This window comes from Amborella trichopoda, chromosome 13 (assembly GCF_054954075.1).
Source record: "Amborella trichopoda isolate Santa Cruz 75 chromosome 13, AtrichopodaSantaCruz75HAP2 v2.0, whole genome shotgun sequence".
Lineage (NCBI taxonomy): Eukaryota > Viridiplantae > Streptophyta > Magnoliopsida > Amborellales > Amborellaceae > Amborella > Amborella trichopoda.
Genome location: NC_142348.1, coordinates 5184361 through 5211369, shown reverse-complemented (window position 1 = coordinate 5211369; position 27009 = coordinate 5184361). Strand labels below are relative to the sequence as shown.

Sequence of the window (27009 nt, the reverse complement as noted above, 5' to 3'; positions counted from 1 at the left end):
CTTTGGTGCTTTCACAAAGACCACTCGGTGAGAAGAGCATTGAAATTCCAACGTCCAGTCGTCGTATTCTAATATATTTTTACAAAGGTTAAAGGCTTCCCAAAAACTTTCAGAGTTAATGTTGAGGATTTCAACGGGTAAACTTTCCATAATTTTGGATGCTTTTGAAAATCAACAAGTTTTATGTGAGCTAACGCATGTCCATAGAAAAAAAAAATGCAATTCGCTAGATTTTGATATTTTTGAAATGCTTGGTATTCAAAGAAAAAATGGTTTCCAGTAATTTTCATTGTCAAGAGACCTAATTTCTATGAGGGTATAAAACTTGAAACTATCCCACAAACCATGGTGACATAAAATTTCAGTGATGGATGAGAGGGTTCATGGGATAATCTTATTGAAGGTTTATCTTAAAGATGCAAGACAACATGGTTTGCTTCATTAGCGACTTGAATGAGTATATCGAGTTCGATGCAGTCCGTTGAGCACGTGCGCACCCACATTACGAAAGACTATTTGGTATTCGCAGTAAACCACACAATTCACAAACAACTATGTGAACAAGGCGTGTCAAATCTTTTTAAACCAGGAGAGCGAAAACATCATGAGTAGTTAAAACCAGTAATTAAAACTCATTTTAAATATTTACAAATATTATTTTAATGCCTAAGGTGTGTCCACTTCCCTATCATCTTCTTCTATGTTATTAAACTCTCTCAACTTCTGATTCAGTGTGAATTTCCAACTGTCACCTTCATCGAGTTTCCATTGCTTTTTGAGTTCATTGATGGCTTTGGTTGCAGCTGCTGCAACAGCTGGATTGCTATCTTCTGCTAGTCTCTGATAAAAAAGCATGTTAGAATAGGAAAACCCTGGATATTTGAGATGAGGTTCGCATTCCAGATTCATTATTTACCTGTAGAGCTCCCATGCCTGCATTCCCTAGAATCCACATGGATGGTGCAGATGCTAGAGCATTGGCCAAAGCTTGCCTACGAAAGAGCAATTGAAGGAACTTCAAACGTTGAAAACTCTCTCTCCCTCTGCCTCTCTCTCTCTCTGATATGTATTGTACTGAAATTACCATACTGAAAGTGTCCCATAATTTAGAACCATGTGAGAGAGAAATAGACAATGTTTTTGTCCTCTACACCCTAAGAATCCCTCTGCATTTGCAAAGAGGGAAAGTTTAATTCAGAAAAATCAAATCCAACCACCATCAACACAGTGTTTATCAAAATCATATTATTTTGTTCCTTCTCTCTTTCACTCGATTTTTTCTTTCTTTTATAATGAATCATAATCCTCTGCTTTTGGGTTTGGATACCTGGAAATATATTGTCTGTGAAATATATTACGGGCGTAATACATTACTGCATAATACATTACCTGCAAATGGATTGTCACTATTTGGGTAGTATTTAAATGCAATTTGGGAAATACATTGCTACTGTTTAGCTATGTCTGGAAGAAATATGCGAAATGCATTACCATCCAAATATGAAAAAGATGGCTATGTTTGGCTAACATGATTAGACTTTGGTTTCAATATGATAAGTCATTGGAATAATATATATGATTGGAATAACATGATTTTATTGTGATAAGTCTTATTTTTATTTATCTTTTATAGAAGTCTTTCAAATGTCTTTCTATATATAATTTCAAATAAGCAATAAATTTATGATACCAAAATCAAAATCTTTACGGTACAAATTAAAAAATGGGAAGAAGTTTGATTAGTATACTAGAAGGTTTGGTAATTGCAGTAGAAAATTTTGAAGCATTGGAGGAGACTAAAGAGGTATCTTATTTCAATTGAGTTTTTACTAATCTCTTATGAGGATTAAGTTGTGTGAAATTTTTTATTATGATTGTGTTGTGTAATTTCTTATCGATTACCAATTATTATTTTTATTATTTTTGTTTTTATACGACAGCTGATGGCGAGGGATGTAAAAATTTGTTTATTATGATTGCAGTAGAAAATTGTCCTCGTACACCTGTTCAAATCAATTTAGATTTCCCTTTTCATATCCCCTACTTTCACTTACTACTTTAATAATTATACAATACTTTTCATATCCCCTACTTTCACTTTCAACTTTCTACTTACTTTAATAATTATACAATACATCGTATCGTATACTTGAGAGAGGACAATGTTTTTTAAGCGGGGATAGGGTAAAGAGACACTGAAAGAGGGAATGTTTTTTTAAACAGGGATAGGGCAAAGAGACGCATGCGAAGATTTCCAAAAATATATTATCCATCAACCTTGTAATAGATTTTCCCTTTCACTGTGCCTAATGGATTTCGTGATTTTTGGAGAGATCTCGGGTAATCTCACGTAAGATCTGATCTTTCCATTTCCTTATTTCGTGATTTTTGGGGAAATCTCGGGTAATCTCACATAAGTCTAGTCTTTCCATTTCCTTACTATTAACGTGTACCCAAACAGTGTAAATGTTATATTTCCTTGTAATCTATTGTCACGTAATAGATTTTCACGTACCCAAACGGCCCCTTAGTGTAAAAGTATTTACATTATGATTTTGTGAGTATTTACATTATGATTTTGTATAGATGAGACTATTTACATGATAATATATAAAGATAGATAAAAGAACAAAAATTATCTTTTTAATTAAAAGTAAATGAACTGTGATGATTCATAAATGGTAAAACTACAGCATGGCCTCCAGTTGAATACCTAACAAATAAACAATTTCAGCAAGGAATTCAATAAGAATCATACCTTGTACCAACATCAGGAGAGCTTGAACACTCTGCCAAAAGTGAGGCGCAATGTTTTCCATCCATGGCCTCGAGATCTATAAGAGTAGAAACTAATAGTTCCAACTGCTACCATGATAACCCGGAATACAAAAGAAAATAATAAATCAAACAGGCATTACAGAAAAGCAATGGCATAAAATATGTGAAACCACAAGCATAACACCTCATCAGGATCAGTGTAGTCAAATCCATCAGCTTCAGACAAGGCAGATGCCATACTCCAATATATATCCTGTATGGAGTGTGATAAATATAAAGAAATTTCTTAATGAGAATTGTATTTTTTCCTAAAATATTGCTTGACGTGGCAAGCAAAATTTTTCACACATGTAACTAAGCCCCATAGTAAAACCTGTATAGCTGTTATTCGGTCAGTTGAAACTTCTCCAGGGAAGAGATTAAGAGCCTCCCCATTCTTTTCAAGTGAGATGGCTCCCATCATATTATCAGCAAGTGGGGGCCCTTTTCTCCTGGGAGTAAAAGAAAATTGTTTACTTAATATGGCAGTAATACCAGAACACTTATGTGCAAATATAGATGATCCACAGGTTTCGATCACAGTTTCAAATTATAGGAACTTACATTTGGTACATTTTGCCAACCATCATATCATGGATGTTCTTGACAAACTGCATAAAAACACAACAAACGTAAAATAGCAGTATATTCGTTTAATGGTTATAAGATCCATATGTGTACAGAAGTAAGTGCACAGCTTTGAAATCTTCCCGTTATGGAACATAGAAATTTGAACAAGCAGAAACCCCCTAACTTAATCTACGTTCAAAAACTGCATGCATTGGTCAAAATAACAAGTTTCTTCTCTTATTCATAGAGTTTAGGAACACATATAACACAATTATATTGTCGTGATTCACAATGAAAATCAAGATCCATATCACAAAAGAAACTAAGGTCATCCTGATAGTGATACTTCAAATGCTCTCATGTACAGAGAGCTATTGTAGATGAACTTTCATAATTGACAGTTAAACATGGTATGCATAAGAAGACTTTGTACCTCCAAAGATATGAACGCATCTTCCATGGCACGCCTTTTAACACAGAAATCTGCTCGCCGCAAGTCATCCTTCATACACGAAAATGTTCAATTTCAAATTCAGACATTGGAATAACATCATATGCTCGTACCTGATGAATAAAATACAAATGCATATTTTGAACCGATGTTTAAAAAAACAGATTGGTGACCCAGATTGCCCGTCCAGAAAATTGGTATAGATCAACGATCCGACCGAGTGAATCGGCCAATAAAAAAAAAAAAAGAGAAAAAAAAAAAATATGAAAAGTTAATAGAAATAAAAGGTGGGGCCGGATTGGCTGGTTCCCAATACATGGTTGGAACCAGACCGATCCCACCAATTCCCAATCCGGATCAGGTGATTTCGATCCGGATTGGCTTTTTTAAAACCCTGTTTTGAACTATGAAAAAACACATTACCAAGGAAGCATCCAAAAAAATAAAACATCAAGGCAAGACATAACCTGCAACCAGAACATTATGGGAAAGTGCAATATAGATGTTGGAGGACTAAGCATCCATTCCAGGATAAATACTATAAAGTAACAAAAGAGTAATTGAAACATGAGAATACCCTTTAGTTCATAGTTACAATGAATAAATCGGCACCTTGTTCTGTGGACATATGGGGAAGTTTAATAAAACCATTCATGATTCCTAACTCATCGCTGATGAAAAATTCAGGTTAGAAGCAATCCAATTTACTCGTCTAGTTGTAGTGAGTAGCCATGCTGTAAGTAAGATAAAGATCAGGAAAAACTTGAAGGCATATGAACTTGGTAAAAGTAGAAAATTTGAAAAATTAGCTCAAGATTCTACTACTATGCTAGCTCTTCAAGGATATAAGAGGTTAAACTGAGATATATGCAGAATCCCATAGCCCGTCATCAATCATCTGATATTTTGATGGACTGGTGAAGACATAGTTTTAATGCTCTGTAAGCTTCATAGTGGAAGAGAAGCCCAAACAAGCTTTGACACAAGGACAATCTGAGTCGCTAAATTATGTAGCATATATGTGTGAGATGAGGCATCATGACAGATCCCATGATTATTAGCACAGGAGAATGAATGGGTGCAGAGAACTATTAGCCCATGGGGAATGGCAATGTTTTTCTATGTGTGCGCAATGAAATCTAGGACTACAGTGAATTCAGGAAAAAATTGCTCCGAGGGATATTCCCACTATTCTTTGTTCAGTCCAAGGATCAGTTAGAAGATAGCACTAAGACTTTCAAAGCACCATGTTCAGAGGCATGAAAGCAAGTTGACCACTCTTCCGAGGAAGAGGGCCACGAGAAAGGAGATAAGTTATTGCTTTAGTGATAACCAATAAAGTTTTATCAATATTGGAAGAGTAAAAGAAAACGGAAAGGGGGCGAAAAAATGTCAGGTTGACCTCTCAATGACCAACTGCCACTACCTGCATCCCTCCACAACTAATAAAGAGTCTCAGAGCACCTTATCAGAAGCAAGGACATCAACTTCTACATTGGTTCCCCTTAACACATACTAAAGAAATGTTGTTTTTTCAATTACAAATATCATAGATTTATGCAAGGGCATAGTCAACCCCCAAGACAATGCCCCTATTCCTGCTTGGCTGATACACTCCTGAGCTACCATCAAAATTTAACTTGATCTTTCCTTGTATCAGTGTGGCCCAAAGTTCTCTCAAAACGGAAACAGGTGGTCTAAGTAATGCTACTAGCTTCCAATCATGCAGAATATAACTATCCTAACTCCCAAGAACTCAAGCCAGACAATAGGTGAGAAAGTCACCATATCTCCATCCTCTACCTGAAACTCGCCTACCTCCCTGTCCCCTACAAGATACCAGTTGTTCCATTCTTGGCTCATAAACATATATTAGCCTCAATACACAACTACCATAGTACTCTGGGTCTTGGGGGAAAAGGCAAGTAAAACCAGCAATAACCATAATGATCTCAACTGAAGGATGGGTCACCAGTGATATGCCAAGTAGGTGAAAAACATATAACTAAATGTAGCGTGCACCCACAATGAAACATCAATGTCGAGCTATTCTGCCTCATCTTGGCACAAGATAAATATATTTCGAATGGGTAGATCTGTTTTGAATAGGTAGATCCGTTCCTTTGCGAATTGCGAGTAATCAACAATAATAATGCCATCATCACTCAACAAAGATGCATGACTCTAGGTTCTTGGGAAGGAAAGAGGCAAACAGAACCACCCATGAGGCACAACATACTATAAAGGGTGCGGCTTGTATAGGATCGAGGGTCTAAACAATCAAAGTAAAGCGCACCTTCAAATAGTGTCGAGAAATGTGGTTTCAATACTGGAAATCTTTGTGATAGCCTTCAAATATATTTTCATCTCTAATTACAAAATTTAAAGCATTAAAAAATAGTGTAGATCGAGTAGATCTATAAAAACTTGAAAATTGACGGTCCAAAAATGCATTACAAGGATGCACTATTTCCAAAACTTGAAATCTATTTTTTTTTTCCATGTCCATGCATCTTGAGGTTGAGATGTGATCAATTTGAGGATATGTGGGCACAAACAACCTCTTCTAGTGAAATTTTTGAGGTGCGCCCTAATTGGATTGCTTTGAGCCTCACACTTATATAAACGTTTTCCTACTATAACAGAATATTGACGAAAAAATATTCACTGTTGCACATCCAAATCTTCATATCTGCTCCTACTACCATATCATAAACTAATAAAGCTAAAGGAGAATGGATGAGGCTATTGGCCCTTGTCCAATAATTATGCTCTTCTAGTGCTCTTTCTTTGCGTAGTTTGAGTTTTGAACTTTCATGAGTAAGTTTACAATTGAATATACTCGTTCTTAACAGAACAAAAAAAGAAGATAGATAGGAAATTTACAGAGATATCATCAGTAGCATGATGCATTAAACAATGGAAGGGAAGATACTATGACACCTCAAGTTCAATTTGAACAACCCCCAAAAAAAAAACAGAAATAACTATGCGGGAAGAAGAGTTACATTTAATGCCCCATCACTCCAATGCTTGTCTGCCACTGTCTTTAGTTTCGACTGAGCTTTGTCTTTCAGAATCTGATATGGAAAAGGGTGCAGGTAAATTGCAAGAAGAATGAGGCTATAGCATCACCTAAGAACAAGCTAATCTAATCAAAGGTAAACACAACAGTAAAAAAAGAAAAAAAGGACAGCTGGCAGGAGAATGCAAATTACCTTAGCTATGTGATGCAGATGAGCAGCTTTTCTCTTAACATCATTGTCAATTTTCTCGGTGTCCTCTCTTGCCCGAGCTGTAGAGTACCACGTCATTGACAACTTCGAGGTCATTATTTGGAAGAAACTGTATCATAGATGGCAAATGCAACCAAATATTCTAGCAGTACTAGCTTCATGGTGTTGAAAAATCAATATCCAAGTTAAGGAGATATATGTTCACATAATTCACCATCCAACTTCAAGAATTTGGAGCCAAGAATTGCAACATCCTGACGTGCACGATTGTCCAATCTCATAATGCCACTGAAACGAAGATAAAAAAGAGACACATTGATTAATTAGTTGAATAGGCATATCAATTATATATAAATCTCAAATTAGGATATTTCCTGAGCCTTATTTCAGGTACAATCAAGTTGATCACAGCACAGGACATAAATATAATAAAATCAATGCTTTTAAAAAGCCAAACTCAGCTCGAGAGTCAGTGTGATACTGTGATCCAAGCCAAGTCATGTAAATAATCGTCTGAGTTTGACTAAACTTCAAGGTATAATGGTGAGATTTGGCCAAGTTTGGTGAAACTCACCGAGACTTGCCATGCTACCGTGCTAAATCAACTCAAGTGAGTCCCGGGTCAACTCAACAAGTATTGAACATTGATATAAAGGTGATGCTCTAAACAAATGATGGATACACAATAGCTTATCCATAACGGGAATACAATGATAAACCATTTAAGTGGCATAAGAACTTAATAGAACACTGAGAGATAAGATATGCTCTTTCAGCAAGCAAGAAACTAAATTACTAGGGGAATAAAAAAGATTAATATCAGGGACATAATTGTTACCGTGAGAGCAAGATGATGCCATTACGCGCCCTTTCATTAACAAATTTTGCATCATTATAGACATACTTGCAAGCTTCTGCTAGACCTTGACTTGAATAAGAAGAATTGTTTTCCCGTGACTGTGGCTGCTCACTAATTCGAGAATTGAGTAAATCTTCAACATCCCGACCACAAAATTGAGCACTGTCACATAAAGAGGTCAATTACTGAAATGTGACATAACATCACAAATGATTAAATTGTTTTACCCACTGAAAAACTGAAAATCATCATCATTGATGGAAGAGTACCAAAAGGCAAAATTTGTCAGCAAGAAAATAACATTCCATTTCTTGATTATTATAGAAAATTTCCGTATCAGGTCATAGAAACATAACACTAAGTTCTAGAGGTTCATGGCGCAATCATAGACCAATTAACCGGCTACAACACAAAGAAAATTTCTTTTTGTTTCCTCAATACTTGGGCCAATGAATGACAAGGAAAATCAATGTGTGATAGTTAAAAACCAGGGATTTAAAAAACTTTGATCCGGATCATAATCGTTCGATCTTGATCGGGAATTAGTGGGACCAATCCGGATCCCCCATATATCGGGAACCAGCATGTTCTAGATAGAAATGTTTGGTTCTTTGACAAAACTGGTCAGTTCAGTCATGGAACTGGCTGGTTTTATCAATGAACCGGATTGACCAGCCCAATTCCCACATTTTTTTTTACTTTTTCATTTGAAAATTTCAAGTTTTCACATTTCTACTTTTCAAATTATTTTATTTTATTTTATTAGCTGGTCTCACCCCATGCTCATGCTTATGTCCGCCTTACTCTATGCTTTTGTTCAAGAGAATGGTAACCTTTTTTATAGTGGAATGACACCCTCTATGTTCCCGATGTGGAACTAATTCTTCTTTCTCCTTTTCTCTCTAGTCTTTGCCACTTATTTTTTATTTACAAGAAAAATCCAAGTGATTGTCAGCGTGCAATGCACAGAAGCTGAACAGCTAGGAAGCCACAAGGCCTTTCATCAGAGCCATACATTTAAGAGTACAAAGGCTCAAGTGGCCATATTAGTAGTTTTCTTTTGATGATGCCTTTCAAAATTTGTTCATTTTCCTTTCAATTTTGCCAATTTTAGTTGCCAGAAATTCTACCCAAAAATTGACCAATTCAACCCAAAGTGGGAGATACAATGAAGGCTGTAAAAAGGAAAAAACAGTGTACATAAGATGAAAACTACTTAAAATTTGGGCGGGCATAGAGTGCACTTGCAGGATCATACTATGCACTAGCTCTGTCCAGCAGGAGACCTACTTAAGAGGATTTTATTGATTTGAAATTCGGATATCCATTTTTACATTTACAAGTATTGATCTCATCTTGCTAATTTAAAAATAGGATGATAGAAATATGTTATCTTTATGAACATCAGAATGTTATATTTTACAAGCAAATGGTAAGAGCCTATAGTTTCTTTTTGATGAACATTACTACCATTTTATTCATAACATCATAAAGTACAATATTATTCAGAAAAGAATAAAATAAAAAAACCACGATAGGTCTTGGTGAGGGTCATAGCTTTTTTTCTCTCTATTAAATCAAAAGGTCAAAAGCAATTGTACGCTTCCTTTTTTTTACCACTATAAATATTCGAGTTGGAGAGATACATTTTATTGTAATGAGTTGCATTTTAAACCTCATTTTGACTATGAAATGAATGTAATGGATATCAAACACTCAGGTATGAGACAGGTTCTTGGCATTTATGTATTTTCAGTAAAATAATGAAAAACTATAATGCAATACCACTATTTTTTTTAAAACATAAAATATTTTTAAGAAATTTCAGTTATTTTTTGAATTTTTTTAATGCCGGATCTTGCCGATCTGGACCGCTGATCCCTTGATCCAAAACGGTTTTCTAGACAGCCGATCCTAGTCATTGATCCAAGTTTTCAAACATTGCTGTAAATAAATGTGACATACATTGTGATTGCAACTCATATTTTCTTTTTTCTTGTCTGCTAAAATGATACATTGCTCAAAAAGCATCCATTCCATTTAATTACAATTCCTATCTTGCTAGAGTAAAACAAAGGCAAAGCACTTGACATGAAACTCACAAGCCATCAAAATACTTCGTACCTAGATAGATCTTGGCAATCTTCAGGGTCTCTACAGAACTCTTGGGTTTCAGTATTTTGTGTTCTTGAAGAGAGACATGGCATGGTATGTTCCAAGGGGGCCACAGGTTTGCAGGAATTTCTTTGAATGCCCCAAATGTCCCCACAAAACAAGCTGACGTTGTGTCCAATAAGTTCTCCCTTCTTAGATTTCCCAAACACAATCCTCTGGCTCACAAGGTGTAGTCCATTATGATGGGAGAATTTGGAGACAGAACGCAAAGTCCCACGAGGATCAGCATAATTCACTACATCAGTTGCCATTATTCCACCAAAAATCTTGCATGTCGTGATAGCCATATGCTACTGATACAGTGAGACGCCAAATTGCAATAACCACAAAAAGAAAAAAAAAAAAAAACGACACGGAGGAAAACGGAGCTCGACAGCCCTAGTATAGTTTTAGGCATTTGAACTTTTGAGGCATGTATCCTGAAATAATCAGAAGTTGCAGAGTAAGTAGTTGAAACCATCTCACTGGTATAATTAGTTCCATCAATATCCAAAAGAGAATTTCTCCACAAGAAAAGAGAACTTCTCCACAACAAAGATTAATTACAGACGGAATACATTTATGAAATAATGTCCAAGAACAATGAAAGGTAGTTAGTTTTACTTGTATTTATAGTGGGGCATGACATGGTGCATGCTATGATCTTAACCTCATCAGCACTCATTTAACTTTCAATCTTTCACATCTACACCCTGGTATAGACTTGTTCCAAGTTTCAATCCTGAATTTCCTACATGAGATAATTTCCGAGTAGGGCACACCTCAAGCTCTAGTGCAGCTTTCAGCACATTCAATAAGCAAACAAATCTTTATCTACTAGATAGTTAAATGACCTCCAAATTTTAAATCTAGCATGAGAAAAAGTGAATGGCATAAACAGTGTAATCTGTAACAGACACACAGAGGGAAAAAAAAAAACTCTCAATCAAGATCATTGTTAACTTAGCCTGAATATTTCACATTTACACCACGATTTATGCTTGTTAACCCACGTGTTTAAGGGTATTTGTTTGACCCCAATTTTTAAATATACCATGAACAATCACAAAAAAGCAAAATTTAAAAACATACCTTAGAAAACTTTTTTTTAGCCCAGTTAAAATAGACAGTCCATTTTAGTGAGATGCTTAGATCCAAGCCTAGAAGGATATTTTTTCTCATCACAATTCTCAGATTATCATTACATTAGCAATGTTACAATAGAAAAAATTGATTCTGAATTCGTAAAGGCCTCGATCTTGAAATTTACCAAATGGATGGTCCAGATTCATTGTTGGAGGCGCTTATTTGACCATATCTAGGGGGAAAATTGAATTTTATTTGTTTAGAAATTGATTATTGGGATGAAAGGATTGTGTGTACAAAATTTGTGGTCAAACAAATGCCACAAACATGGTTTTTAAGGAGTGGTTTCATTATTTTTCAATGGCACGGCGACGTGAGATCATTCCCATCGTAAATACATAGGTTATTTTACGATACACCATACTAATGGTGAATTTAAAATTTAATACTGCAACACTTTTGACCACAAAATGGCCTTATTTATTCAAAAATGACTTTTGGCTATAAATAATTCATGCAATTTAGGAAGGATATTTTTGCCCTTTTAGAATCACTCCAAACTCATTTTCGAATTTTAAAAGATCCTTTTGACTTTTAGAATAATGATTGAATTTTAAAAGTAAGTTCAAATTATAAATATGGCCTTTTCAAAATTTTCAAACAAGTTATTGCATTAATTTTTATATTTGTAAGGGCATTTTCTTTTTAAAAGTTTCATATTAGTAAATTCTAAGTTTGTCATTAGTGTGATGCATCCTAGAATCACCTGATCAAGTAGGGGTGGCAATCCGATTATACGACAGGTCGACCCCATCCGGGTCCAAGCTTTGGACCTAGTGGGTTGAGTCCAGATCCAAACCTTGGACTTGTGTCGGGTCTGGGTCGGGTCCGGGTCCGGGTCCAAGTCGACTTGATTTCGAACCCGACCCAAACATATGTATATGCACACACACAAATACTTTTATACATACATACATACATATACATATATATTTATTTTATTATATATAAATATACATACATATATGATATACAAATATTTTTTGGAATATATAATGTTTTGATTATAGTTACTCGAATCGCCTATGAGGGTAGCGATTCCGTTTTGAAATCTCGATTCAGCATTTCATCCGGCGAAAGTCGATTTTAAAAGAAAGGAATCACGTTTCCATTTTTTGCAGAACGCGATTCCACCTAGTTTAGGAATCTCGATTCCTGGATTGCCGGAATCAAGATTCCATGTCAACGACTTTATGATTCTTAGCTACACAAGAATGCGATTCTGCTTGTGAGAAACGTTGATTCCAAAAATTTTGGAATTGCGAATCCATGTTGATTGGAGTCAAGTTTCTATATCGAAGACATCGTGATTCCTTGCTACACAACAATACAATTCTACTTATGCTAAACATTGATTCAAAGTATTAAAGAATTACGAATCCACGTTGTCAGGAAGCAATGTGAGCATAAGGAGAGCAGAAACCCTTCGATGTGTGCTCAATCATAAGTGAGCACGACATGTATGAGAGCGTGAGAGAATTTGAAGTTGTTGCACACGGCAATAAAATCAAAATTTAAAATATGAGTAATATGTGAGCATAGGGAAAGCAGGAACCCTTCGATGTGTGCTCAATCATGAGTGAGCGCGATATGTATGAGCGTGAGAGAATTTGAAGTTGTTGCACACAGCAATACAATCAAAATTTAAAACATAAGTAATATGTTAACTTTTTTATTTTCTTATTTACTAATTTCCATCCTCATTCCATGTTACTTTTTAAGAACTCTCACCAAGAATAAATTTAATAATGTTTGGTAAACGGTGTGGGTGCTAAACTACTAATGTAATAATGTTTAATATATGATCAGCGCCGTCATTTCTTCAAGTCGAATAAGAGGATAACAATGCTTTTCTTTAAGTAAAATAAGAAGATAATAAGGATATGAGCGAAGTGCCCTGTGTGGTGATTTAGGTTAAATTGATCATTAAATATCAGAGAAATTAACTAAAAATCGAATAACTCAATTTTCAAAAGTCAAAAGACTCAAAACTACATTTAACAAAGAAGAATTACTATGTCATGTACTAATTTTATAATTCAAGGAAAGAAGATAAAGGGAGCTTGCCCTTGTTCTCACTTCTTGTATTCCGTAGACTAGCTCCAAACCTTGTTCCAGAAACGATTTGGAATCACAGACGTTTCCAACAACTATAGTTTTGATAAATTTGCCTGTTTATGTATGATGTGTGTGTATATTTGAAATATATATTGTGAATACTTTTTTAAAATATTTTTATTTGGCTCTCGACCCGGACCCAAGCCGGGTTGGGTTCGGGTCCAAGTTTTGGACCCAAGTTGGATTCGAGAACCTGACCCATTGCCATCCCTATTCTCAAGGATCATTAATATCTACTTCCCAGCCCTTGCAATGATATATACCATAGGTATTCAAACACAAATTTATTCTAACCAACAAATGACCCAATCAATCTGCAAAGAGTAATAAAAGAAAGTATACCCCAATCATAGCTCATAAGACTTCTAATGTCAATGTGGAATATCTCACCAGGTACTAACCTATATCACCCACAGGAGCCAACTGTCCTTGGTGGTTACACTTGAATAATATAATCAGTATGAATAATATAATCAGTAAGAGAGTTACAGATATCCCAAATTTCTTTAACCATGCGACTTGCTACTGATGCTTTCCTTCCTCATCACACAATCAAATATGATAGCGAATATTCAATGCATTTAGTTATTAACCAAAGGAGTACCCACATATCTTTCTATAGCTCAAATGGCCCCCATCCTCCCTCTAAAACATCTAAACCACCATCCTCAACCAGTTACACAAGGAAAGATGGCAGCGATACACCTGTTTACTAAACCAATGATTGCAAACCTCATGCATAATAAACATTAGAAGATACACATTTCGGTACTTTACCTGTTCCGAAGCCTAGGTAAAGGAGTAGGGTTGTGTTTGGTGGGCAGCTTGTGTAAAACTTTGCCGCAACTTTCTATGAATCCTGAATCTTTGCAGGATTAGGATATCTGAAATGAAAGAATCTTTGGGGAGGTTGAAGATAAGGAAAGGCTTTAGACCAGTTGGTATCCCAAAAGAGATTTAGAAGTGCATGGGGGAGGTTGGCATATGCTCGCAGACCTAGCTGTTCAACAAGGTGTTGAGATCAAAGCAAATGTCAGACAAAAGGAGGAAAAGTATTGTGGTAGCTATTTACAAGAACAAAAGAGAGATACATAATTGTGCACACTATCGAGGGACTAAACTTATGAGCCATACTATAAAGTTGTGGAAGAGTGATTGAGCAACGACTAAGGTATAAAACAAGCGTATCAGATAATCAATTCAGTTTTATGGCAAGGAAGCCAACAATTGATGCCCTTTTCCTACTTAGGCAACTAATTAAGAAGTTCACGGAGAAGGGAAAAGATATCTACATGGTCTTTATTGATTTAGAGAAAGCCTATGATAGGTTACCTAGAGATTTAATTTGGTGGATGTTGGGAAAAAAAATAGTCTCTAGATGCTATATCGATATGGTGAGAGATATGGGAGCACTAAATAGTGTACGGAAACTTGTGAAGAAACAAGTGAGTTTTCAGTGACAACAAACATAGATCAGAGTTAGCGTTGAGCTAATATCTCTTTGTTTTAGTTATGGACGAGTTAACTAGACATCCACAAGATGAGGTACCATGGTCTATGTTGTTTGTGAATGATAGTTTGGATCGACGCGATTAGAAGTGGCATCACTTTGGAGGGATGCTATAAAATTTAAAGGTTTTAAAATTAGCTGGAATAAGGTAAAATATATTGAATGCAAGTTTAGCAATAACAACGATAGAAACAAAGAAGAGCGAATATTGATGGCCAACAAATACCTAAAAAAGAATATTTTCAATATCTTGGATAAATAATCCAGGAAAATAGAGAGACTGAAGAGATGTCGCACATAGAATTAGAGCTGGGTAAGCGAAGTGGAGCTGTGCAACTGAAGTTTTATGTGATCACCGCATTACCTATGAAGCTGAAAGAGAAGTTCTATAGGATAGTTGTAAGAACAGCTTTGTTTTATGAAATGGAATGTTGGGCGGTTAAGAAACAATACGCCAATATGATGAGTGTAGCTGAGATGAGAATGTTGATGGATGAGTAGCAAGATAAGAAAGGATAGAACTAGGAATGAATACATTCAAGGGAACTTAGGAGTGGTTCCAATGCGTGACAATATGGGTTGGTCATGTGTAGTGCAGACCCAATACAGCACCGGTCAGGAGGTACGATTTGGTTCAAGTGGTAGACTCTTAAAGGACAAAGGGAAGGCCCAAAAGGATATGGATGGAAGCAGTGAGAAAAGATATGGAGACTTATGATCTTACTGAGGGTATCGCCTTTAATAGAGCAGAATGGCAAAACATGATTTGTGTAGCTGATCTCAAATAGTTGGGATAAGGCTCTGATGATGATGATGATGATTCAAACTAACCACGTGAGGTCTACCATTGGAAATATGCTTACTAGAAACAAAGCATGTCTTTGGTCATTCCCTTGGTAAGTGAATCTACAAACTAGGGTTTAACAAAAAAATGGGATTTAGAAATAACAACAAATCATAGCTTCTCATGAATATAATGGCAGTTCGCCACATTTCTTAGAGCAATGAGACATAAGTTCACATACAATCAGGATCATGCTATTGTTATCTCCATAAGACAATGTCCGTTTCATAAAGGGAAGCTCTCATCTATAACTATCGTGATATGCTAGATATGTAGCACATTTCCAAGTCTATACACAGATGTCAAGTGCCATTCTGTTGCTGATGGTGAATCCTCTATTTTTTTATAGATATGAATCCCCTGATTTGTGTATAATGTCAATATTTGAGAATCAGCAAATGATATTGAGAATCAGAAAATTAATGACATCATAGCAATTAACAGCAATTAAAAAGCAATTTGTGAAGATTGCCATTAATCATTATAGTATAAAACTAATGTAACTTACAATATGATTACAAACATTAGTGCCCCTTGGTTCATGGTTCCTTTCATAATTCAGATTTAATAACCAATGGATATTCAATTGCCTGAACTTCAATTCTTCAAAGCATGTCATGCCTCAAGTTTTTACTTATTCTTTAGATTTTAGGGTAAGCAACAGTGTTACTGCGACATGTAGCACAGCATCGTGTATCAAAATCTTGACACTTGGGGACCCTGTGGATATAAAAACATTAAAAATTTAAATATGAGCACATGGGGGGCTCAATCTCAGCTTATTATGAGCTTATCTTGTTCGTTCTACGGTCTCTCCATCCATTTAGTTGGTGTTATAATAATGGAAACTATATAATTTATTATAAAAAAATACAGTATTTTTATTTATAAAAGGTATTGTATGGATGTCTAGCTATATTGTGTTTTTAGGCTGGTGTACTAGACAACTTCGACACTCATAGACACATGTTCGTGCAACACTAGTTCGTAAACAATACATCCATAACAAATTAGAAGTTAAATTTAGATTGATGTCATCAAATAAATCTAACCGTTTATTTTGCAAGTCTATCAGACAACCTACCTCAAATTAAAGAAAATGCCCTAAGCTAGCAAATTCCGACAGTAATTGAAAAGAACCCTAAAACAACAAAGAGTTACTACCGATACTTTATGCAATCATAGATTCTACAGTAGGTAATTCTTACGAAATACACTAATCAACCAACTTACAAATGCTCACATATAAATTAATCATTAGTCTATTATCCTGAAAATTTAGGAAATGGCCCATGATAAAAATTCATAATGAGTATTCTGATCACAGAAAATTCATCAGTTAAGAAAACTCAAAAGTAAATTCATCAGCTAAGAAAACTCAATAAGCAAATTCATCAGCTAAGAAAACTCAAAAGGTAATAACAAGCAAAGTTACAAACTTAGAAACACTAACCACGGAGAAAAATAAAATAGCAAACACAGTTACAAGCAATTCTTCAGTAGAAACCCTAATCCCAATGCACAATTTCTTCAGAGAGGCAATAAGAAAGGAACTTGGAAACGGTAATCAAACAATTGAGTCACTAATTCAGCAACTCTTACGACTTCATTATTTAAACACAGAGAAGGAATAGAAAATTAGCAGGTGACATGAGAAGAATAAAACTAGGGCTTGAAAGTCCGAGATGGTTACCCGTTGTTTAAGTGATGAGGAGAGAGAGTAGAGAGAGAAAAGCAGAGGAGAGAGAGAGATGCAAATGGAGGGAGGGCAAGCATTCTGAAGTCCATTGATCGTAGCAAATGGTAGTGAAAGAGAGAGAGAGAGAGAATGATGGGCCACACGAAAGGTCGAAAGAATCATATCCACACATGGAGCCTATGGCTCGAAAAGAAACAACACCCTGTATCAAACTCCAAACTAATTTACCTACGCTCATTCAAACGACCATCAAAATATTCTTTTATAATATCACACTCCAGATAGACCCTTCATAGATTTTAAGTAGCGGATTGGAGTACGTGTAGCCGATATCAAATAATTTTAAAAAAAAAAAATTAAAAAAATGATAATGATGATGATGATTACACTCCAAATTAATTTACATACTTTATCTTATTATCTTATTATGTTTTTTCGGATAAGCTTACCTATTGGTTTTGACTGGTTTTGACAATTTGATAGGCCAAACAAAGTGGGCATCACTTTTGTAGATAAAACATAATTTTTAATTATTTTTATATTTTTTAAATGTTTTAAAATCTGATCAAATTAATATTTAGACCGATTTTGACGGAACCAGATCCCTCTCATGTTTAATGATGAGTTAGATCATAATAACACTGCTTGTAGGTCCTTACTAAATATTACATTCAGCTCAGTGTTATTAAGATTGGACTAGCTATCGAACCAATAAGGTGTTTCGTCCCGTCAATATCGATTTGACTGCTAGTTTGACCAACTTTTAAAAAGATTGATAGATATGAATAAAAGTATATGTAATATCTTAGAAAAAAATGTTTTGAATTTTATTTGTTAGTCGAATCAATCCAAACTCGCTTGTCATACCGATCAAAATCAATCAAATATTAGTTTTGACTGGGCATTTATTTATTTTGTCTCAAACTAGCCAAGGCACATGTAGGCAGTTCGATTGGTTGGACCACAAGTCTCGATCCAATATTGATAACTCTACGTTATCTCACCAATAAAAGAGGAACTCTCTCTCCTATTAAAAAAAAACAAGCGCCTCTCTTCCACAGGTTGCACTTCAGCTAATTCCCGGTCTCTTGATAACTCTATGTTATCTCACCAATAAAAGAAAAACTCTCTCTCTCTCCTATTAAAAAAAAAAACAAACGCCTATCTTCCACATGTTGCACTTGAGCTAATTCCCAGTCTCTTTCTCTCTCCTATTAACAAAAAAAATATATATATGCATCGACATATGCCTACATATAAACTTGAGCCACCTAACGACTACCGTCTCGTCCAACTTAGTTGGATGGTAGTGATTGAACCATCCAACTTAGATGGTAGCCCTTGAGGGCATGCCGTAATGGTAGTCGCTTCTTTTACCTTTTATACAAGAAAGCCACAATTGTAATTGACTATTAAATTTGAAATCGGATCGTTGAGGGCGTATCATCGTTTAGATACAAATTTTTTTTCAAATGTTCTGACATGCTGTCATCTATTGAATTACACCACAGCAAAAAGTAACGGTGATTTTCTTGTTCCAAATTAAATGGTTTCATAATATATAATCCCTAACAAAAAGGCCTTTCCTTCACATGTTGCCCTTCAATTAATTACCAGTTCAAATGTGCTTATACGGCAGTCCACCAAGACCGCACGACTTGTAACCTACAATTAATTGGAACCAACTTTAAAGCCTTTCAAGTTATGATAAAATAGAAGATTAAGAGTTATTCTGGTTTGAAATTCCCCTTGGGCTAGGTTAACATGGTACAATATGATGTTTTAAGTTCCATCCCTACTAAACTATTAAAAAGAAAAAACAAAAGAGTTTCGAATTGCCTTAGACTTTAGAGAGTCTTTTTAATTCTAGTAGACACCTAATTTTGAAATTGGCAACTTTTCTAAAGTTCCTAAACCTTAGGTACCACAACAATTAGTAGACTCTAGTTGGCTTTTCAAACCTAAAATCTAAACTTTAAGCTTACCCAACACCCCAAATAGCCTTGAGCCTAAGAAACATATGAAACTAACCCAAACTCTGGGTTTTGGGTATCCCGGGGCCAACTAGCCCGGGTAGGTAAGTTGTTTATTTTTCTCCCTTTTGATTCTTTTTATTTTATTTTAGATCTAGTTGCAGGAGTTTAATATTGTTTTTGGTGCAAAAAATTAGTTGGCACTGCCAAAAATTTGAAGAAGAAAATGATATGCCAATATCAGGCTTCTTTTCTTCATATGGTAATTTGATAGATAAAAAAAATTATCCATCAAAAACTCTCTCGCATTTGGCTGTAAACAACTCTTAAAAATAAATTGATTTTGTGTGAAATAAGAAAGTTTTGAGAGCTTTTGGGGTCCACAAAATCCTTGCGTGATTGACCAAATAAAAGGCACAATATGGTCGCATGGAGCCCGAGATTCAAGGCGTGCTCATGGAGCACCTCGTGCCAGAAAAAATGTATTTTGGATTCACTTTAGAATCAGCAGATAGTAAAAAAAAACGAAAAAAAACTTAAGTTTCTAAACACCTAGATCTAATCATCCAAAAATTGGATAGTTGTGGTTTATTTCACTCATTTTTAGAGTTTGTATTTTTTTTTTATCCTTTACTTTTTTTGTTGAGGTTGGTCATTAGGTGTAGTTAGTTACAACCCCAAAATTTAGGATCCCAACAATATTCCCAGTTAGGATTTTGCAGATGGAGCGCATAATGCTCCCATGGAGCACTAAATCTTTCTCATTTTTCACATAAATTCAATTGATGTCAAATATTTTGCTTATGCAATAATAGAACAAGTCTCTTTCTCTCTCTCTCAAAAGTACTTTTCACGTGCAATTATTGGTTTGTCATTGTTTGTTTAAAATCCACTAATTTCCAATTCGGATTATTGAAACAGATGGGAACTAGTTCCAGAATGGTATGAGTCTCGACATGATTCAATTTTCAGACATCATATAGCAAGGCCTCATACCATTGGAAGAGTTCCATGAAAAAAACGAAGGGTTGTTTATAATCGAATCTCAAAAGGGAAATTTTACAAATTAACCTCTTTAATCTAAGTGCAAACTAAACATATATTTCAGAATTTGAAAATATAAAAAATGGAGTATGGTCAAATTATGACTCATATCAGAGATTTTACAATCTCATTCCTAGAATCGCTATTGGTACTGAGGATTGGATAGCTCACTTTCCTAATTGTAAAGATTTACTTGGATTTTCCTACTTTGTAGAGATTGATTTGGTCATATCTACTTTTTTAGTAAGTAGATATTCATTTTGGCATATTTGTAACTTTTTAGTTTGTAGAGATTTATTATTCATCATCCCCTCAATCAATGGATATTGCTGTATATTCTTATATCATATGTTATATGTATATTGTTATATATAGCTCAATATCAATAGAGAAAGACACCAAATCTTCACATCTCTTTCCCATTTATGAATTTTACATGGTATCAGAGTAGTAAGTCCATAGCGAACCTACTTGTCATCTCTCTTCTTCACCTTCAAGCCATGACACAGAATGGAAATGATGGAAACTCGCAATCACGTAACGAGTCTCATTTTTCACTTGAAAGTAGCAAGCCTTCTGTCTCCGACTTCCCTTCTCCTTATTATCTCCGTCACTCTGACAATTCCGGAGCCGTACTTGTCTCTAAAACTCTTTTTGGAGACAACTATAACACGTGGAGAAGAGTCATGATCGTCGCCCTAGGAGCAAAAAATAAATTGTGATTTGTAGATGGTTCATTTTCCAAACCATCCGAACCACTTACTGCTGTCAAGACTTGGGAGAGATGCAACCACATTGTGGTTTCGTGGTTACTCAACGTAATCTTCAAAGACCTTGTAGATAGTGTTGCATATGCGGATACCGCATATGAAATTTGGATAGATCTCGATGATAGGTTTTTTCAAGGAAATGGTCTAAAGATCTATAATTTCAAGAGGAAGCTCTCTACTATCCAACAAGGGAAATCCTCAATAGCCTCTTACTTTACTTCTATGAAGGCCATCTGGGACGAACGAGCCTCGTACACAAAAATTCTTACATGCACATGTTGATCGTTTAAGGAGATGTAGACCCAACAGCAACTCAAACGAGTGTACCATTTCTTAATGGGACTGAGTGACTCTTTTGGGACCGTTCGTAGTCAAATTTGGGCTGTGGACCCTCTTTCCAATATCAGTAAAGTTTGCTCCTTAGTCTTGCAAAAAGAACAACAAAAGGGGTTGCAAATTTGTCAAACCTTGCAAGGAGAAGTAGTTGCTCTTGTAGCTCATTCAAATTTGGATAAGAGAGGGCGCTATGGTGGAAAGAAGCCACGTCCATTTTGTGAACATTTGTGGTCGCAAATGTCATATCAAACAAAAGTGTTACCAGTTAGTGGGATATCCTGCTGGTCATCACAAGGCCAAGGGTCAGCCACATGCTCACAACTCAACCATGCAATCAGCTAACCATGGCCAGTAGAACATCAACACTAGTTCGGGTGTAGAGTTCGTCAACAATAGTGCAACTGTCCCAGGTTAATCTAAGATGAACTTTCCTTCCTTAACCTCGATTCAATATCAACAGTTGATGTCCATAGTTGAAACCCAACCTATTGTTGCAAATGCTGCAGATATGGAAGTCTTTTATTCATTCCCAAAAACAATGATGACTCATGGATCATTGATTCCAGAGCATCTAACCACTTTACTTGTTTCACTTCTAGTCTATCAACTTGTGTTCCAAATCATAATGGTTTACCTGTTTGCATGCCTAAGGGTAGCACTACTTCCATTACTCATCTAGGCGAATCCAACTTGAGTCCAACTATTAGCCGAGATAATGTTTTTTATGTTCCAAATTTCAATTACAATCTTCTCTCAGTAAGCAAATTAACTAGTTCCATGAACTGTATTGCTATAAATTTCCCTACCTTTTATGTCTTTCAGGGCCTGAGCACGAGAAAGTTGATTGGAGCCGGTGAGGTGCAAGACAGTTTATATCACTTCGTTTCTGGTGTCCCTAATAATCTCACTGCAATGCCTACCATTCAAAGTCATTCTACTGAGTTATGACATAAGAGGCCAGGGCATCCTTCTCGGCACCAAATGTCTAGTTTGCATTTTTCAAATTTAAATTATCTCCATGTTCTATTTCTTTTTGTGAAGTATGTACTTTGGCTAAACAAACTAAAATTCTTTTTTCTTCTAGCTTGAATAAATCTAAAAACCTTTAACTAAATCCATTGTGATATATGAGGTAGATACTCTACTCCATTCCACTCAGGAGCAAATTATTTCTTGACTATTGTAGATGACTGTTCACAATACACATGGGTTTAATTGATGATGTTCAAATTTGATACTTACCATTTTCTAAAGTTTTTTTTTGTAATAGTACAAGCCCAGTTCAATTGTCATGTTCAACAGATTCGAACCAATAATGGAGCTGAGTTCTTGTCTGACACTAGGTAAACCCTTTTTTAGGAACATCGGATCCTCCACTAATGAACATGCATACATACACCCCAACAGAATGGCATTGTTGAGTGCAAACACTGTCACTTACTTGAAGCGGTACGTGCTTTACGCTTTCAGGGCCATCTTCTTATTAAATTTTGGAGTGAATGTATTTTAACTGCAACATACTTGATAAATAAAATTCTCACACCCATATTGTCTAGCAAAGCTCCGCATGAAGTATTGTTTAAAAGTAAGTCATCTTATGAACATTTACGTGTTTTTAGATGCCTCTGTTATGCTCATAATAGTGATATTCATAAACACAAATTTGATCCTAAGTCTAAACAATGTATTTTTGTTGGATATTCTCATGGACAGAAAGGCTACCGTGCCTTTGAATTGCAAAAAGAGACCATTTTCACTAGTCAATATGTGTTCCATTTTCAAGACAAAAATATGGAACATGAGACAATTCTCACGGTTCTTCCCATGCATGTTGTGGGCAATGAGACTTGAAATTCCATCTTTAAACATACCTATTCCTAATATTGAGGTGCCACCTACTCATGAATCACCTACCCTAGTTCCATCCCTGCCAGCTGAAACCATGATACTTGCTCCGTCCATTCCCGTTCTTACCCCCGTGTGTCGTTCGGAACGTGTTAGTCGGTATTCCACTCGTCTTATTTATTACTTGTGAACTTCCCAAGCTCACACACACTCGTCTCTCACCAATTCGGCTTCACTCTGACAACCTCCATCTGTTTCTCTTGGTAAACTATATTCCATTTCTCATTTTATTTTGGATTCCAACTTTTTTTCAACTCAACGTGTTTTTTTTTTATAAACTTTTATTCTAATAAAGAACCACGGACTTATGCACAAGCTGTCAAACACTCCCACTGGCGTGATGCTATGGAAACTGAGCTTAAGGCTCTTGATCTCAACAATACTTGGATTGTTCAATTCTTGCCCCGAGAAATACCCCATTGGTTGTAAATGCATGTACAAGATTAAGTACAAAGCAGACGACACTCGATCGCTACAAAGCACGTCTTGTCGCGAAGGACTATACCCAAATGGAAGGGTTGGACTATCATGAGACATTCAACTCCTGTAGCAAAGTTAGTTACTGTGAGATGTCTTTTAGCTATAGCGGCTGCAAAGGGCTGAAAATTGCATCAATTAGATGTCAATAATGCATTTTTGCATGGGGATTTATATGAAGAAATATACGTGGAAGTTCCATTGGGTCATCCTCATAAGGGGGAGCATCTAGTTTGCCGAGTGCAAAAGTCTCTATATGGTCTTAAACAGGTATCTCAAAATTGGTTTGACAAATTTTCCCAAGCTCACTGGATTCAACTATCCATTGCGGACTATTCTCTATTCACATCCAACGCCGGTCAATCTTTTATAGTTGTTTTAGTTTATGTTGATGATGTGATTGTCACTAGCAATGATGCCCATGATATTTCCTCATTGAAAGCATTTTTGCAAGCCCGGTTTCACTCTCAAAAGATTATTGCAAGATCGGTTCCTCAACAATCCAGCTTGAGGGAGAGTATTGAGGATTGTATAGCTCATTTTCTTAATTGTAGAGATTTAATTGGACTTTCATAATTTGTAGAGATTGATTTGGTCATATCTACTTTTCTAGTTGATAGAGATTCACTTGGCCATATTTGTAACCTTCTACTTTGTAAAGATTTATTATTCATCATCACCTTAATCAAGGGATATTGTTGTATGTTATTATACCAGTTGTATATTGTTATACATAGCTCAATATCAATAGAGAAAGACACCAAATTCTCACATATCTTTCCTATTTACAAATTTTACAAGTGGCAGTCGCTTAATCTAGCTTAAAACCTTTGAGAAACTAATGTTTCAATTTTAAAAAAAAAATAAATTTCAATCAAAACATATCTATGAAAATTAAAAATAAACTAAAAGCATAAGAGGGAGAAATGTTTTTTGAGTTGGGGTATTCTATTTTGTACAGAAAGGAGATAAACGAGAGAAGAGACGGGAGAAAAGGAGAGCTGAAAAAGAAAGAGAAGAGTCTGGGTCAATATTCGATCAATTGATCGATGGAACGCTGTAGCGCACTGTATTACAAAAAAATAAAAAAACACTCGTCAGAATTCTCAATTTTGTTAGAATACCCATCTCACCATATAAAACACAATTTCAAATAAAACAGGTGATTAGGTTGCGGGAATCTCAAAATTCTGGCCACCACCATGGCTCTTGTTCGAGCTCAATGTGGTTGGATCTGTGGAAATTCCTGCATTGATAATTGCCATAAAAACTCCAGCCATTGCCTAGCAATCTGCAAGGTTCACAGCAACAAATAAACTTACTGAAATTTCGTCTTGAAATGAGATAGGTCGGCTAAGATAGTTAGGCATTTTCATGGGCAAATTTGGGGCGGAAATTCTAATTCTTGGAGCTCTTTTTTACTGATGGAGCTCAGGCATTGTGCACGACATACGCAGGGATAAAGAAATGGGGAAAGGGAAGAGATTGGGCTGAAGGGGATTCATGAAAGTTTACTTCATTAATACCCGGTTGCTTGAAACCAAAATGAACAAAGGGTTTCATGTGCAATGTTGTATTTTCAGAGGGGTGTATGTAATTTTAGTTTAAACTTTAAAATGATTTAAATTTATATTTGTTTGATTCAAAATAATTTGAAATTCATTGTTTTTGTTGGAACTTTGGGTGGATTTGAAATCTGCCATTTTGCTCGATTGTCCAGAATGAGCATTTCAAAAATTTATATTTGTTTGATTCAAAATAATTTGAAATTCACTATTTTTGTTGGAACTCTGGGTGGATTTGAAATCTGCCATTTTGCTGGATTGTCCAGATTGAGCATTTCAAATCAGAATCATGATTCGAATGATTCGGGTCCTGATTCCATTTTTAAGGCGTTGGTTTTTACCCTTCTTTCAAATAATACATCAGAATTGAGCAATTCTTAAACCGTTTAAAAGCTTATGAGATCCACTACAACCTAGATATAGATCTAGGTTAATTTGGATGACTTTTGGTGTGTTTATAGCATTTAAAGTCTATAAGTGTCAATCTTAGTGATTCTAGGGCATCATATGGTGTACATGGCAGTTTTCTATGAGTGTTAAGCCAGATAAGTCTTTAGCCTAAGGTTAAAGTTCAGGTTGTTAAAAAACACCTAGGACTAGGAACCCAATTAGACAAAATAGAGTATCTGCAAGAGTAAATAAAGATAACAACACTTCTTTCTTGTGTTAAGGGAAACTATGGATGACACGCATCTTAGAAGTTTCCTTGGGCAATTCATAAAATACGTGACCCATGATCTTACCCGAAGGCTCTCAAAGTTTGACTCCTGCCCTTGGGGTGGCAATGGGTCGGGTCGGGTTGGGTTTGGGTCCAGCTGGACCCGAAGTCACCAAACCTTAATCCGGACTTGGAAATATAATGTGAAACTTGGACCCCGACCAAGAAATTTCAACACTGTCCCGGTTGGGTATGGATATGCGTCTGGTCTACATGGAATTGGACCCGGACCCAAATAACCTTCGGATCCATGATTTGGACCCAAACCCGACCCATTGGGTGATTGGGTCCACTTTTTGAACCCATAGAGACACGGGTCTACCCATTGAGTCCCGGGTCAGGTCAGGGTATTTCCACCCCTAAGTCCTGCCCAATGACTACAAGTCTACAACAGAAAAGGGTAACGAAAATATGTCATGCCTCAATGGCACATGGAATATGAGGTCATTACATTCCAATAAATCGGTTAGATGGTGATGGAGAGAATGTGGGACTCACCGGTCTGCGATTTCACTTGGAAGACGGTATGGGCATCCATCAACTGGACGGTGATTAATGCATTTATGAAATACTTGAAGAGCTAATCCCCATGAAGGCGTCTTTTTTTTTTTCTTATTGGCAAATTTCATAGACCAAGAATGAAACGAATTGCAGTTCTCCGAGGATTAGTGCCACCTAATGTTTAAAAACTTTGTTAAATGGGTAGATCATTAATCGACAAATCTGTGTTGGATTGGCTCTGGATAGGTTCGATGATTGAGAAAATATCAATAAATAAATAAAATAAAATAAAAACTTAAATATGGGTTTATGGGGT

General features: G+C 35.8%; 1 protein-coding gene and 1 pseudogene across 50 annotated transcripts; one reads left to right on the top strand and one right to left on the bottom strand.

Moving 5' to 3' along the window:
* Window positions 1-557: 557 nt before the first annotated feature.
* LOC18428766 (senescence-associated family protein) lies at window positions 558-17636 on the bottom strand. Of its 50 annotated transcripts, none has more exons than XR_016048102.1 (15): window positions 17399-17636; window positions 14129-14351; window positions 10058-10527; window positions 7913-8095; window positions 7289-7362; window positions 7057-7133; window positions 6847-6918; window positions 3821-3889; window positions 3382-3428; window positions 3152-3269; window positions 2963-3031; window positions 2759-2865; window positions 1085-1166; window positions 917-992; window positions 558-840 (listed from the first exon to the last, which is right to left on the bottom strand). XR_016048102.1 is itself a non-coding variant. In XM_088856456.1 (15 exons), exons 3-15 carry the CDS (start codon window positions 10393-10395, stop codon window positions 667-669), a joined length of 1455 nt encoding a protein of 484 aa, XP_088712582.1. In that variant the 5' UTR covers window positions 10396-10527; window positions 14129-14351; window positions 17399-17636; the 3' UTR covers window positions 558-666. The 50 variants fall into 50 exon arrangements, 26 of the variants coding, with proteins under 26 accessions (XP_088712582.1, XP_088712584.1, XP_020519622.1 ...); XR_016048105.1 differs by having other exon boundaries at window positions 2759-2862; XR_016048090.1 differs by having other exon boundaries at window positions 7280-7362; window positions 17399-17500.
* A 3285-nt stretch (window positions 17637-20921) lies between these two features.
* Window positions 20922-22569, top strand: LOC148778957 (uncharacterized; annotated as a pseudogene).
* Window positions 22570-27009: the final 4440 nt, after the last annotated feature.